Below are 15,976 nucleotides of genomic sequence, written 5' to 3' on the forward strand. Positions count from 1 at the left end.
CTTTAACTCTATTCAGTGTTTGAACAAGCAAGAAAAACATCAAAAAAAGTTAAAAAGGGCACAGATGTTCTTCATATCTGATTATTTATTCCCTTGATCACGTGGTCTAAGGATTTATTTTTAATTCTTGGACTTGCCCTATTGTTTCTGGATGTAATCTAATCTGCAATTAGTTGTACATGTAACTTCTCAAATCTGTCTGTATTTCACCTTGATCTCCACTTTTTAATCCCTCTAATTAAATGTATGTCATCCCAACACTAGAGAAACAGTTCTACTCAAGGAAAATATTGATTGTAATTGTGATTGTCAATCAGTCTGAGTCCTTTGACGTGATTGACCACACCATTTGCTATGTCAGCACCAGTTTACGCCCTGATGGGACTACCTTCTAACCTATCTAGTCAAAGTCACTGAATCACCAATGCCTTCTCCTCAGACAGCATACAGGTGGGCCAAAGAGGCGATTTCTCTGCTGTATCCCTGAAGGCTTCATGCTTCCTAAAACCTAACTTTATGGTCAATCTTCTAGTCATGTGCTTTCCTTGTGTGGATCAGCAGCAGTTTTTGTTTTCATAATGCCTCTGTGATCACCCTGGGACATATTTATTCTACTAAAGATGTTGTCATCAGTTTTGTAACACTACACTACCTAGAGGGATTTAGCTGGTTTAAATATTCATGTAATTCAACATTAATGAGGTGCTACTGACTTATTTATTTACTTGTGTGTTCATGCATTGACAAGGTGTTAAACAGTAAGCCCAACAACTTCTAGCCCAGAAATGTATCACTTTTAAGACACTCTAGAACAAGCAACTCTAAAGCTGACATTAATGAAAGTGGTTAATAGTTGTGGCTACCTTGGCCAATGTTAGTGAATGCTGGTTTTAATATCAAATATTTAAAACATTTGGGAACTGTACTTGAAAACTTGTTTATAGCACAGCAACATGTTGCGTGCATACTATATTTATGATTCTGATTTCCCGCAGGGACACAGATAGATCCAAGGAAGAGCATCTAAGGAACCAATCAAGCATTGACCAATCAGGCAGCACAAATGGGTTTGTGTACAGCAACTGCAATGATATACCTTTGCAATTAAAGCCACTATATGACCAGGCTCCAATGAAAGAAGGGAGAGAAGAGAAATATGAGCCCGTTAGAAGTGATGGTGGTGTCAGCCAGAACGAACCCCTTAACTTTTGCACATCATTTCCCAGATCTGCAAAGGTTTCTATTGCAGATGACTTATGGGTATCGGAATACAGCAGAGGCCTGTCAAATCTGCAGCCTCTGAAACCCATGGGGAGAACAAACAATGATCCTGGTCGACTGGCTAAAAGCTTCTGTGGCAGAAGCAGACTGCTTTCTGAGCCTCAGCTCAGGGATAAAACACAGACCTCAGGCTTCCAAAACATAGTCCAGAACTTCCGGGCTGTTGGAGAGAAGGTGCAGCAGCGGCAGCTGTTCGACCTGCACTCTGCTAACATGGAGAGCTACCAAGCTGAAAGCTGCAAATCGGAAGATGTTACACCAATGTGCAGTCCCATTAGTCAAAAGTCAAGGGATTTTCCCATGGAGTACTGTAATAGTGCAGATTTGTTCCATGGGGTGCAGGTCAAAAGTGAGTACAATGTGGAACTGCACAATGGGCTAGGGGGGGCTATCGACTCTCCAAGTCATCTCTGGGTCGACAGCGAAATGGGAAAGAAGATGGTGGCGAACCTTCCAGGACAGCAGCAGTTAAAGAGCGACCCCAACACACTAGAGCAGTTGTCACCCTGTGAGAAACTGAAGACTCTCCTGCCAAGTCCATTGTGTGGACCCAGCACAGCTAAAGGCAGTTGCGTGTGGATGGTGGGCAGTGCTTGCAACCACAGTAGGCCTTCAAAGCAAGGAATGGACATGGTTCACTTCAATCCACAAAGAGCAACGCATCCCTGTTGCTCTCACAGTGATCAACCCACAGACTGTTTGCAAGCACACAACTATCCTCGCCATACTATCCAGGATAAGGGCCCAGGACAGGATGAATATAAAGTGCCACTGCAGTTCAAACGTCATGATCAAATTCACACAGTCATCAAACAAGAACCCTCACCTTCTCCTCCTTGGTCTTGTGATAATCTGCATAACATACAGGCAGGCTTGCAGAAAAATATGCCCAGTTGTTTGATCAATTCGTTGAGTCATAAGATTACACAAAATGCATACTTGTAATTTTTTAAACAGAAGAAATCATTGCGCATATTTTAAAAGTGCTTGGTTTAAAGATTGTGGTCCTAAAAGTCAGATATGTCATTCCACTGTTTATTTTTCAAATTTGTCAAAGAATTTTATTATAAATATTGCTTAAGATAATATTGCATGTGGAAGTTCAGTCTTAGAACACAGGAATCATTGTAAAGTTCAGCTTTTTTAAGCTTGGTTTTGTTTAAGGAAGATGCAGTCAAAATAACGAGAACTTGCCTTAAATTGAAAGCAATCACAGAAATATTATCAGACAGAATTTGACGTTGAGCCACATATTACAGCAGCATGACCAATGCTTGAAAAGTGTCTTAAAAAAGGAGAGTGGGGCAGAAAAAAATAGGTAATTCAAGAGGTTTGGACCAAACTTCTGAAGGTACAGCCACTAGTGAAAATACAATGGAATCCAGTCAGGTTAAAAAATACTTCAGTTCCAGCTCTTATCCTTGAGACAGAAAATCAGTGCTCTACTGATAATATTTTGTCCCAAAATCCATACATCAAGGTTTATGTCCATCAGTGTTAGATTTTTACAGTCTTAACTGATCTGGTTTAATTATGAGCATGGATTTCCAGCATATGATAACAAAATTGCAGTCAGAATGGAATAGCTGGACCACTTCAGAATGACAAAACTGTAATTATCTCGGTATTGCTCCACAAATCCAGCACCAATCAGGAATTGCACTGTAAGCCTACTTGTCTCTATTTAACGTTTAGTTGTTACAATGTAAAAATGGCCCAGTGTACACGACCTGCAGAAAGCTTTCCATTCTATCAAATTGAACAAAAGAGATTAGTTATCTTGCCTTGGGATAATTTCCTCCATTAAAAGGTACTAACCATATACAAGTTCTTGCTAAAATCAGTGCATTGGACGACAGAGTTTGGGGGTGAGTTGCAGCAATCTATTGGATTTCTGAAGGCAAGAGATTGGGGCTGAGAGGGAAAATGGATCAGCCATAATGAAATGGCAAGGAAGACTTGATGGGCCAAATGGCCTATTTCTGCTCCTGTATCTTACGGCCTTATGGATTACATCAAGCTGGTGTGCAGGATCACAGTGTCCATCTATACATTAATGTTATTACTCGAGTGGTAATTCAAATGCACAAGTTCAAATTACCAGAAATAGTGATCATGAAATGATCAAGTTATCATAAAATCTCATCTGGTTCTCTAACGAACTTAAGGGCAAACTTCTACTGAACTTCCCTGTTCTGGTCCATGTGTTACTCTTAATCCTGCTCTGAGAGTGGCTTTGTTTAGCACACAGGATGATCCAAAATTGGCATCCAATGCCATCCAAATGCCATGTGTTCCTGCAACATCACTCTTTTTCTATGTAGGATTTCAGCAATAATTTGCATTTAAATAGCACTTTAAATTCCCCGGTAAGGCAAGTAAAATTTATCATGAGAAAGTAATCCTTTCCAATTAATTGACTTCAGCATAAAATAGAAGGACCATATTCTATCAATTGATTAATATCTTAATGCAATTTTCATATATATATATACCACACAGATACAAATGTCAGTATTATTTTTAACAATAAATATTGAGGCAATAATGAAGTTAGGGTTTTGTTTTAAAGTAATATTTTGTCCATTGAAATGCAGCAAGATTGATTACATTTCATAAAAAGTAAAAGGGTACACTTTTTATTCATTATGGAGATCTCACCATGGTATTTCAATCCAACTTCCTCACAAAGATTAATCTAGGCCCTGGTTTTGCATAATGATTGTAAAACTTATTGGTGCTTGTTTCAGTTATACCTTGAAATTAATATGACAGGTTTCCACACATGTGTAACTTAACGTGGGAATCCTGAAGCAGACATCCATAATTCAGCCTTTCTTCACTGGCTGGAGCTCTGAGCAGCTTTGGAATGGAATCCAAAGGAAATAGATTGAATTGGTAAGAAATTCAGATTCTTATAAACTAGTTTCAGTAAGAATACTAAGGCTTATGTAACAGGAAAGAGGTCGACAATCAGCCATGCTTTTATAGAATGAAGATACAGGTTTAATATCTGACTCCAGCTTCTATCGCTAACATTCTTATATTATTAAATATTACACTTTTTTGCATGATACCTAAATGAGTGTTTAATAGCATTCTAAACAATATTTACTACTCACTGAGTTTTTTGGCCAAAACACAAAACACATTTTATGGATGTGGATTGTAATTTCCTCAGGGAAAAAAAATATCAAAATATGGTGACATTTGGTTAAATTAGTTTTGACTATTTAATTTATTATATTTTAGCTTTTACTTTAACATAAGTGTATATTTTAATCTTTATTTTGCACACTGCTGAATGTTTAAAATATTAGCTTAAAATAGGTTCTTTTCTACCTAGTTAGGTGTTCCTGAGAATTCAGTTTGACTTTGTGTCTGATAGGAACAGAAGTTTGTTGAGAGTACTTCCATGCCTTTGAGATCATTAAATATATACAGAGGTCATTACATTACTTCTTTGCTAACTGCGGAATTTGGGCCATAATTTTCCTCATTTATTTTCAGTACCTTCCCATTGTTTCCTGGACATTGATTTTTGCATAAATTTTCCATCACAATGCAAAACGAATTCACTTTTCTAACATCAACTACATCTAGTATTAAAATAAAATGTTGAGAATAATCTTTGATTCAATGTTTACTCACTGCTGAAGTTTGCTATCAATGTTGCTGCTCATTTCTCATAACTAAGTGCAAACACAGCAAAAATGTATAGAAAGCACTTATTTATTTACAACATCATTTAGGTTCTACAGATATGTATTATCCTTAATACTATGTTTTTGTTTGCTTTCTATAGAAACAAAAAATGATGTTGGGTTGATTTGATTGAAATGAGCAAGTACAGGCTGCTTCAATTATGCGCCTGAAGGGAAACTTCATAAAAATACTTACTGCTGCGGGATAGCGATGTTTGGCAGTTCATCGGCTATGATTGAACTTCTATTCCATGCCAGTTCCCCTCTTCTCTTTTATAGAGTGCAGTATTTTTGCACTAAAATGTACCAGTTGCTATTACTTTAGAGATTATTGCAGTGGATGTATCAGATCCTTTGCAAATTTTCAATCATGTTTTACGCTCAGCTACTGTTTGAAGTAGAGTTCTATATACTAAGCTGAGATGAAGGTTAGTTTCCAGGTTTATCAGGGACAATAAAAGGAAGTTATATCATGCATGCCTTCTGCTGTTATGATATTTTGATTATGGATTTTTATATCTATATCATTTAGTGGAAATTGTGTTAAATCAAGGCCTTCTCTGTGCACTTAGATGAAGACTGTTAAATAGTTGCACAGAATATCAGAGAACTTTGTCCCTTAAGCTCATTGAAGGAACAGCTGATCTCATTATTTTCACATTGTAGGCTGCGAAAGCTTGCCATGCTGAGATTACTACACATCTTATGGTAGAACAGTGACAACAGGTCATAAATAAATCTTCAAACTTCCTAAGACAATGAAAAAGAACTGAAAGTTTGTTTCAGCTTTTATCAATGTAAGCTTATTGTGTTCTATATTGTCCCAATCTTTGTGACTCTTCAATTCCACTTATAAATGTGGATTTATAGAATTTATTGAAAGTATAAGATAACCCATGCAAATAAAATACTTTTAATTTTGAGTTTTAAAGATATATGCAACCGTTATTTTACAGATGCTCATGGAAATTATTGTCCACTGAAAATATTTTGGAGCATCTGTGTAAAAGAGTTTACAATATTAATCTCATTATCTCGTTACTTGGAATTAAGAAAAGAATATTTGCCTTAATTTTTTTTTACTGATAATGTGGATTTACCAAGAAAAACATATGGAACATTTCAGTTTTTTAATAATCAAATATCCTCTAGAGTGAAGGATGGTTATGTTTTTGCCATATTGGAGTAATTAATTATTACTTTATAGCTACAAAACATTGAAAATTGTATTATAAAAATACCTGGAATAAAAAATGTACATATTTTATCAAAACCTTTGCAATTGCTTCTATCAATGCAATTAACACATGCCGGCAAATAGCAATAAAATAGTGAAAGTACACAAAAAATGAGAATGATATGTGTCCACACTCTTCTAAACCATCCTGCAGTATTGAATGTTGCAGTCATGGCAAAGATGTACTCGAAAAGAATGCAATTTGTATATTTTAAATGAGAAACAAGTAATGGAAATGTGCAATTTTCTTCACTATATTAATTCACTCCATTAATCAGACCCAATAATTCGAGTGTCCAGGAGATTTGGTAATAAGCATACTAGCAGAACAAAATAACTTAAGCTGAATTAACTATCATAAAACAAGCAACACCAATAGACCACACTACATACTACCTAGCAAGTCACTAAGAATGCTGGCCTCATGATTCTTAGTCACCACTTGATTGTTGCTGCTGGCAGGGAACTCTGATTTCTGACTTGTTTGGGAAACTACCCCTGGGTTCTAGGCATCGACCACAATTTCTGGCCCCGAATGAAGTAAAAAATAAATCTCGAAAAGCAGGTCAATGTATACACAAGGTTCACAAGCACAGTCATCAAGGGACAAACAAACTCTTTGGTCTATTGTTCTTATTCCTTTACATCTGGACTCAACATTGTTTGGGCTTAATGTTTACATTTAATAATAAACCTGAATCCAGACAGACACTTGCATTTTAATGCTCACTTGTTTTCATTTCGTTCCCTCATGTCCCAACACACTATATTCCCTGGGCTTTCAAAGTTCATTAAATTTTACAGATAAACAATAACCACAAGTTAAGAAAGAATCTAGCTGTCAACAAACATTCTACAGACATTAATAGGCTTCACATGCTGCGAGTTTCAGAAAGAGTTCAGTTGTCATTGACCTGACAGACACTCATTCAATGCTTTACAAAATCTAATATGCATACTATGTTCACCCAAAAGAGAGGAGGATACAGGGAGCATTTAAGAAAAGTCAATATATTCTGTTTAGAAAAGGATGTCAAAGGATCTGAAACAAAGGCAGATAAATGGAAATAATTGTGGATCAGCAATGATGTAATTGAATGGCAGCTGAAGTGATTTTCCCAGATTATCTGGAGCTCAAATTACTGTATAGCTCTGTCAAAAGAGAATTAGTTAAGATCCCATTCAGAGATCTGAATACAGCATCTATTAAGAGAAAATCCAAACTTACTGTTTAGGATGGGAAGAATCCCATATCATAATCTGTTCCTGCAATACAAACATTTGGTAATAGTGCAAACACGAGGAAATCTGTAGATGCTGGAAATTCAAGCAGCACACACAAAATGCTGGTGGAACACAGCGGGCATTTGGTACTAGTGTTTTTAGAATGCCTGTGAGACTGTTCATAACATTAAGTTGGCAGTGTGCCCACTTTGCCCACTCTCCAGGAAGTGGGGAGGGACAGAGTAAAACCCTGGTCAGATTCACATGGTCATAGCAAAGTGCTTTCTGCAACTCAGCATCTATTTAAGTATTTCCTTTATTCTGTAGCCTACTCAAGAGATTTAAGACCATAAGATATAGCAGCAGAATAAGACCATTAGGTCAATTGAATCTGCTCCACTATTTCATCATGGCTGATCCATTGTCCCTCTCAGGTCCAATTTCCTGCTTTCTCTCTGTATCCTTTCATGCTCCAATTATTCAATAATCTACCAACCTCTTAAGGTTTTCTGCCTTAAGGAAAACCAATCACTGGGCTTCCACAGCTGCCTGCGACAACAAATTCCACAGATTCTCCACTCTCTGGCTAAAGAAATTCCTCCTCAGCTCTGTCCTAAATGGACATCCCTCTATTCTGAGGCTATGTCCTCTAGTCTTAGACTCCTCCACCATAGGAAGCATCCTCTCCACATCCACTCTATCAAGGCCTTTCAACATTCAATAGGTTTCGATAAGATCCCCCTCATTCTTCTGAATTCCAGTGAGTAGAGGCCAGAGCTATTGAAAACTCCTCACATGACAAGACTTTCAATCCTAGAAACATATTCATGGACCTTCTTTGAACCCTCTCCAATGTCAGCACATCCTTTCTTAGATAGGGGGCCTGAAACTGCTCACAATACTCTAAATGAGGCCTCACCAGTGCTTTATAAAGCCTCAACATTACATACTTGCTTTTATATTTTAGTCCTTTCAAAATAAATGCTAACATTGCAATTGCCTTCCTCACCACCAACTCAACCTGCAAATTAACCTTTAGGGAAACCTGCATGAGGACTCCCAACTCTCTTTGCAACTCAGAGTTTTGAATTTTCTCTCCACTTAGAAAATAATCTATGCATTTATTTCTTCTACCAAAGTGCATGACTATTCACTTCCCAACACTGTATTCCATCTGCCACTTCTTTGCTCATTCTCCAGATCTATCTAAGTCCTTCTGTAGCCTCTCCGCTTCATCAAAACTACCTGCCCCTTCACCTATCTTCGTTTCACCCACATACTTGGGCAAAAGGCAATTAATTCCATCATTCAAATCATTGACATGCAACATAAAAAGAAACAGTACCAACACAGACCCCTGTGGAATCCCACTAGTCACTGGCAACCAATCAAAAATTATTCCCACTCTTTGTCTCCTGCCAATCAGCCAATGTTCTATCCATGTTGGTATCTTCCCTGTAATACCAAGGGCTCTTAACTTGTTAAGCAGCTTCATGTGTGGCACCTTGTCAAAGCTCTTCTGAAAATCCAAGCACACAGCATCCTTTTGTCTATCCTGCTTGTTATTTATTCAAAGAATTCCCAAAGATTTGCCATGCAAGATTTTCCCTTAAGGAAACCATGCTGACTATGTTATCATGTGCCTTCAAGTATCCCAAAACCACATCCTTAAGAATCAACTCCAATATTTTCCCAACAACTGAGGTCAGACGAACTGGCCTATAATTTCCTTTGTTCTGCCTCTCTCCCTTCTTGAAGAGTGGAATGACATTTGCAGTTTTCCATTCCTCCAGAACCTTGCCAGAATCAATTGATTCTTGAAAGATAATTACTAATGCCTCCACAATCTCTTCAGCCACTTCTTGCAGAACCCTGTGGCATAGACCATCTGGTCCAGGTGACTTTTCTAGCTTAAGACTTTTCAAGTTCCCAAGAATCTTCTCCCTAGTCCCTGACACTCTCAAACTTCCAGCATACTGCTAATGTTTTCTACAGTGAAGAGTGATGCAAAATACTTATTCAGTTCTTCTGCCATTTCTTTGTCCCCCATTATTACCTCTCCAGCATCATTTTCCAGTGGTCTGATGTCTACTCTCACCTCTTACTTACACTTTATATATCTGAAGAAACTTTTTGTATCCTTTTCAATATTACTAGCTAGCTTACTTTCATATTTCATCTTTTGCTTCTTTATGGCTTTTTTAGTTGCCTTCCGTTTGGTTTTTAAAAGCTTCCCAATTTGCTAGCTTTCCAATAATTTTTGCTCTGTTATATACTGTATTTTTGCTTTTTATGCTGGCTTTGATTTCTCTTGTCAGCCACAGTTGTGTCATCCTGCCTTTAGAATACTTCTTCTTCTTTGGGATGTGTATATCCTGCAACTTCTGAATTGTTCCCAGAAATTCCAGCCTTTGTTGCTCTGCCATTATCCTGGCTAATGTTCCCTTCCAATCAATTTTGGCCAGTTCCTCTCCCATGCCTTTATGATTCCTTTTACTGTAATGATGATACATCTGACTTTAGCTTCTCCCTCTCAAACTGCAGCGTGAATTATATCATATTATGATCACTTCCCCTAAGAGTTCCTTTACCTTAAGCTCTTTAATCAATTACGGTTCATTGTACAACACCCAATCCAGAATAGCCGATTCCCTAGTGGACTCAACCATGAGCTGCTCTAAAAAGCCATCTTGAATGACATCCTAGAAATTCCCCCACTTGGGATCCAGAACCAACCTGTTTTTCCCAATTTACCTGCACATTGAAATCCCCTGTGACTATTGTAACACTGCCCTTTTAATATACATTTTCTATCTCCATTTGTAATTTGAAGTCCACATCTTTACTTTTGTTTGGGGGTCTGTATATAACTCCCATGAGGGTATTTTTTACCCTTGCAGTTCCTTAGCTCCACCCACAGCGATTCTACAATTGCATTTCTTTTTGTAATTACAGACTCGCCTATTACAGAGAAATAACCAACTCAGTAAGCTGCTTGATTTATTAGCTGTCAACTCTTTATTCTAATTTGTACAATTAACTAGACTTTACTTGACCTGTTTAGCCTCTTTTGTATTGATATGCCCTCTGGCCAATGAATCAGTTTGAACTGCTACACTGTCAGTTCAAATCAACGTTCCTAGGGTAACGTATGATCCAATAGTTCAATAAACATTCTTTTGCATTATTGCAACTCATGAAAAGTCTCAAAAGTGTTTACAATGTTCACAATAAACTTACAAAATAATGCTGCTCTAATTTCTGTACCACCAAACAGCAGCATTGGATCATATTGTTTACTTTGGTGTAGTTTTGGTTACATCATTGGAGTCATCCAGTTTAAAGGTAAAAAAAACTAAGACTTGTCATGGCAAACAAGTTGTTATTTTACTGAGGTAATTGTAAAATAATCATTATCTTAATTAGGTATCTTTAAAAATCATGAAGCCACATGAGCTCTGGGTATTCATTTGTCAACGCTGACATGAACAGTTGGTACTTGGGGATAAGTGGCAGCTGTGAAAGTGTGTCAATATCATTATACACAACTGTGAGAGAAGCAAAAGGGGCCAAATAAAGAGAAAATTTCAGGCTTGATGCCAAATTGTTAAAGAGTTTGATTTGTTTAGAAACTTTCATCACTTCAGGCAATCACCTGTCATCGCTTCCATGAAGACACTGTAAGAAGACACTTGGCAGGATGGCTTGGGATTTACCTCTCCCCGTGAGCTGGATGGTGTTTTTCCCTCATCCTAAATTTAACATGGGGGAACTTTACCATTAAACTTTATTAATACATTTAATCTTGATTTTAAGCTTCAATATTAAACTTTAATATTTAAATTCAATTTAAAATTGTGCAGGTAGCATTCCATTCCAAATTTCCAGTTGTCAGCTGGATCTGTTCACTATCTGACTCTTAGGTTCCAGTCACCATGCCCCTTTTCCAATTGCCTTTATTCTCTCTATTTTCAAGGTTATTTCTGTAGCATGGATTTTAATTTCTATTTTCTCCTTACGTGCTCCTTGCTTACATGGTCCACGACTATTATTAAGTGTTGACTAACTGTTGACAGGCTTCAGTGAATGTTGTTCTTGATTTGATTGCTGTCATCTGTCAGAAACTGGATATTGGTCATTCATTTTCCAAAGCAATGAAGAGGAAGCCTGGGTTCCATCAAGCACAAGAACTCAACAATGTGACTGAGATCAAAACATCACCATGTATGGAATGCTCAGAATAAACCACAAACTTAGCTGTAAATTCCTTACAACCTCTTGGGTTGCAGACATTCCTGGAACTGATGGCACATGCAGCCTATTGACAGTTCACTGAAAAGATGTTGCTGCAAATGAATGGTTTGCTAGTTTGCTCCAGAGGGTAGATAGCAGGTAATTGAGGAAAGGGACTGATACCCATAAATTCTCCCAAGTTTCCAAATTCACCTCTGCTAGTTCAGCAAGGATGTGGAAAAATTGCCACCTCCCATCAGGAAAGGCTGAGGAAGAAATTTTGCAAATTGCTCCATGTTCCACTCCCTAAGCCCCATCAGCAATGCCTTGACATTGCTTGTAGACTGAGCCACGATCATAGGTAGTATTGTGCATGGGCAATATTGACCGTTCGTCAACAGAACTAGGTTTGGAAACGCACTACACAACTCATAATTAATTGAAGCTCGCACTTTATTGTCTGCACAAATAACAATGTTCTGTAACTATGTTGACCCTAGGTCAACAACTTAGAACATGAATTCTACAGTTCCCTCTGTACCTATACTCACTCAGACCATTTTTCCAATTTATAAACCAGAGAGGATCCTTTTGATCCTTTCTTCTCCTATCTCATGGCATGGGGGGGGGGGGGGGGTTCCCAGAGTTGATGATTCTCCAGAGTTATTGCTCCTAGCACAATCTAAGTGTCCACTTTTATATTCATTTCTTAACAATTGAAATGTAGCATTCCAGTGTCATTGGCTGACCTTTAACAGCCTTCTATTGGCTCTGCTCCAGGCCAGCAACCATTAATGCCTTTTCCCAGCAAGTGACAATCGGTAATTCATTGCTCTTTGTTCCAATCAGCAAAGAGCTTGATTCATGCACAACAGATACTGACTCCAACAGTCAAAAACATGTATGTTATACTCAACCAAAGAACATCTCACAAATAACTTATTTGGAAATGATCTCTAGTCCACCAGATTACCTGAAGCATCTTTTTGTCTTCTCCAAAACACTGATCAAGCCAAATAATTAATACACAAAATGGAAGATGTAAAACAGCTCCACAAAATGGCAGCCTCCATCTACAAGCATGTGACAGGAACAAAGACAAAATGATCTGTCTGCTTCCGTTGTCCTTGACCCATTCGAGTTCAACATTTTTTTCCATATTTCAAATCTGCCATGAGGTATCTCCAAGAATGGGAGAGTATAATTTAATTGATGTGAAACTATTAGCTGCCGTTGCTCAATAAGACCTATTTACTTACTTAGCTAAGCCCATCATCCCTTCTGGGGCATAGGCCCCCCAACAGCAGCGCGCCCGAGTCCTCTGTCCTGGTCAAGTTGTCCCTAGGTGTAAGTCATCTTCTGAGATCCTTCCTCTCCCAGGACAGAAGGCTTTGGAGCTCATGTTGGAGCGTCTGTAGCTCTGTGTTTTAACAGGATTGAGTTGCTAGCCCTATGTCCAAACCTGCTCCTTTCGCAGTTGGGCTTGGGTTTATCCATGGCTGAGTTCAGAAAGACCTCAGATCCTCATTAAAATAAATCTAAAGTTAGCTCCCTGATGCAGTAAATAATTGGAAGGCAAATGCAATTTTGGTCTTCACTGAATGGGGGATGGAGTATTTGTGTAGGATTGTCTTGTAGTAACAGGAAGTGTGAATCCATACCCAGGTTCCCCTGCAGCTTCTGTCTCGTCATTTCGCAGAGAAGATACTTCAATAAGGCAGCACCGTGAAGATTCAATTAATCTTTGTTGAGGTAAAGGGGTTGTCCTATGAATCGGCAGAGCAGCTTTTGTGCTCTCTGCTTAGCTAAATGAAAGGTGATTTCATTAAAGCAGTAGAGATTGTGTGAAGATGTCTCCCCCTGATGGAAGACTCTAAAAATTGGAATTCTTAGGATGAGGAAGACTTCCTTAATCTTTAGAATGCTGCACCAAAGAGAGTGTCAATGGTAAATCATTAAGGATATTCTTGGTCAAGACAGATAAATTCTTGGATTACAGTGAATTAAGCATTTTATTGGGCATAAAAAAATCTGGCTATGATCTTATAGAGTGGTGGAGAGGATTGAGGCTGCATTTCCCACATCTCCTATTTTGTATATTTATTTGAAAGTCATGATTCGTACGGCTAGATTTGGGAACAGCTTCTTTCCAACTGTGATAAGACTGCTGAACAGATCCTGACCTGGATCTGGGCTGTACCTTCCAAATATCTGGACCTGACTTGCACTACCTTACTTTCCCTTGTCCATTTTCTAATCATGATTTATAATTTAAATTTTTATTATATTTACTTTGATTTGTACTTCAGGGAGCGCAAAGCACAGAAACAAATATCACTGTGATGATTGTACGCTCTAGTATCAATTGTTTGGTGACAATAAAGTAAGTAAGTAAATATTTTGGGGTAAAGCCCCATTCCAACAGTAGCTCAAATCAGAAAAGGGCCATGAAGGAGTGTTGAACTCATTGTTATTTCCCAGTTATTTCTCTTCTTATTTCCCAGTACAATCAGTACCTGAAATCAGTCACTTCAGTCAAAACTCTACGTACTTATCAGTGGGATGTTGGATAAAGGTTTGAATCTTTGTAAAATACATGAGGTTGCTTAACAAGCTACAAATCCATGTTATTATAGGAAAGATTCTAGCATAGATAAAGCAGTGGCTGATTGACAGCAGGCATAGAGTGGGAATAAAGGGAGACTTTTCTAGTTGACTGCTGGTGACTAGTGGGGTTCCACAGGGGTCTGCGTTGGGACTGATTCCTTTTACGTTATATGTCAATGATTTGGATGATGGAATTGATGGCTTTGTTGCAAAGTTTGCAGACAATATGAAGATAGGTCAAGGAGCAGGTAGCTTTGAGGAAGTAGACAGGCTACAGAAAGTTCCCCTACAGGCTACAGATTAAGACAACAGGCAAAGAAACGACAGATGGAATAGTGTCAGGAAGTGTATGGTCATGCACTTTGGTAGAAGAAATGAAAGGGTTGATTATTTTCTAAATGGAGATAAAATACAAGAAAACTGAGGTTCAAAGGAACTTGGGAGTACTTGTGCAGAAATCCCTAAAGGTTACTTGCAGGTTGAGTCTGTGGTGAGGAAGACAAATACAATGTTAGCACTCCTTTCAAGAGGACTTGAATACAAAAGCAAGGATGCAATGTTGAAACTTTATAAAGCACTGGTGATGCCTCACTTGTGAGTATTGTAAGCAGTTTTGGACCCCTTATCTTAGAAAGTACGTGCAGGAACTGGAGAGGGTTCAAAGGAGGTTCACAAAAATGATTCCAGGATTGAATGGCTTGTCCTATGAAGAGCATTTTCTGGCTCTGGGCCTGTATTCAGTAGAATTCAGAAGAATGAGGGGTAACCTCGTTGAAACCTATCGAATAGTGAAGGGCCTTGATAGAGTGGATGTGGAGAGGATGTTTCCTTTGGTGGGACAGTCTAAGACCAAAGGACCCAGCCTCAGAATAGAGGGGAGACCTCTGAGAACAGAGATGAGGAGGAATTTCTTTAGCTAGAGAGTGGTGAAACTGTGGAATTCTTTGACACGGGTATCTGTGGAGGCCAAGTCTTTGTGTACATTTAAGGCAGAGGGTGACAGATTATTCTACTGGTCAGGGCACAAAGGGATACGGGGAGAAGGCAGGAGACTGGAGCTGAGAGGAAAATTGGATCAACCATGATGAAATTGTGGAGCAGACTCAATTGTACAAATGGCCTAATTCTGCTCTTATATCTGAGACATTGACCATATATTGTTACCATGGGCTTCTTGATAAAAATCTATTAACTCAGTATTTAGAATGAATAACCCACAACAACGTGTATTCCAAGTGAATCGCACATTTGGATGGCTTTGAAAGGAGGTTGGATAAAAATTTAAAGAGTGAAAGAATAGACAGATTTGCTGATAAAGTGAGCTGAGGTCTACTTAAACCATAAACATATGCCTGGTCCAATCTAACCACTGGTTTGATTCGGGGCTTTAAATTCTATCTAAACATAGCTTAAAATAAATTAAATACAAAAATGTTAATGCAAAGGTACTTATTTCCCAGGCAACAGCTTCACATTTCCCTGAAAATGCACCAACTGTGTTAATCCCTTTGATGTTCAGATTTTCCTCTACAAATTTTTATATTATATATTCTTAGGCAGTCCCTTGAAATCAAGAGTTGGCTTGACTTGATGAGTTCCACTTCAATTCTGTGGGTTCGAGATGGTGTGTACTTGAAGACTGAGGAAGAGAGGTTTCCTTTCACGAGGGGTGGGTGCTCAGTGGTATCCC

The 15,976-nt window shown here is 38.3% G+C and overlaps 1 protein-coding gene across 1 annotated transcript in view; it reads left to right on the plus strand.

The window, feature by feature from the left end:
* LOC140713713 (aryl hydrocarbon receptor repressor-like) overlaps positions 1-6,233 on the plus strand; it is a 188,081-nt gene extending 181,848 nt beyond the window's left edge. Inside the window, 1 exon segment of the mRNA XM_073024128.1 lies at positions 996-6,233. Coding sequence (XP_072880229.1) covers positions 996-2,226 — 1,231 coding nt within the window. The 3' untranslated portion in view covers positions 2,227-6,233.
* The last annotated feature ends 9,743 nt before the right edge of the window (positions 6,234-15,976 follow it).

Source organism: Hemitrygon akajei, chromosome 20 (genome assembly GCF_048418815.1).
Source record: "Hemitrygon akajei chromosome 20, sHemAka1.3, whole genome shotgun sequence".
NCBI lineage: Eukaryota > Metazoa > Chordata > Chondrichthyes > Myliobatiformes > Dasyatidae > Hemitrygon > Hemitrygon akajei.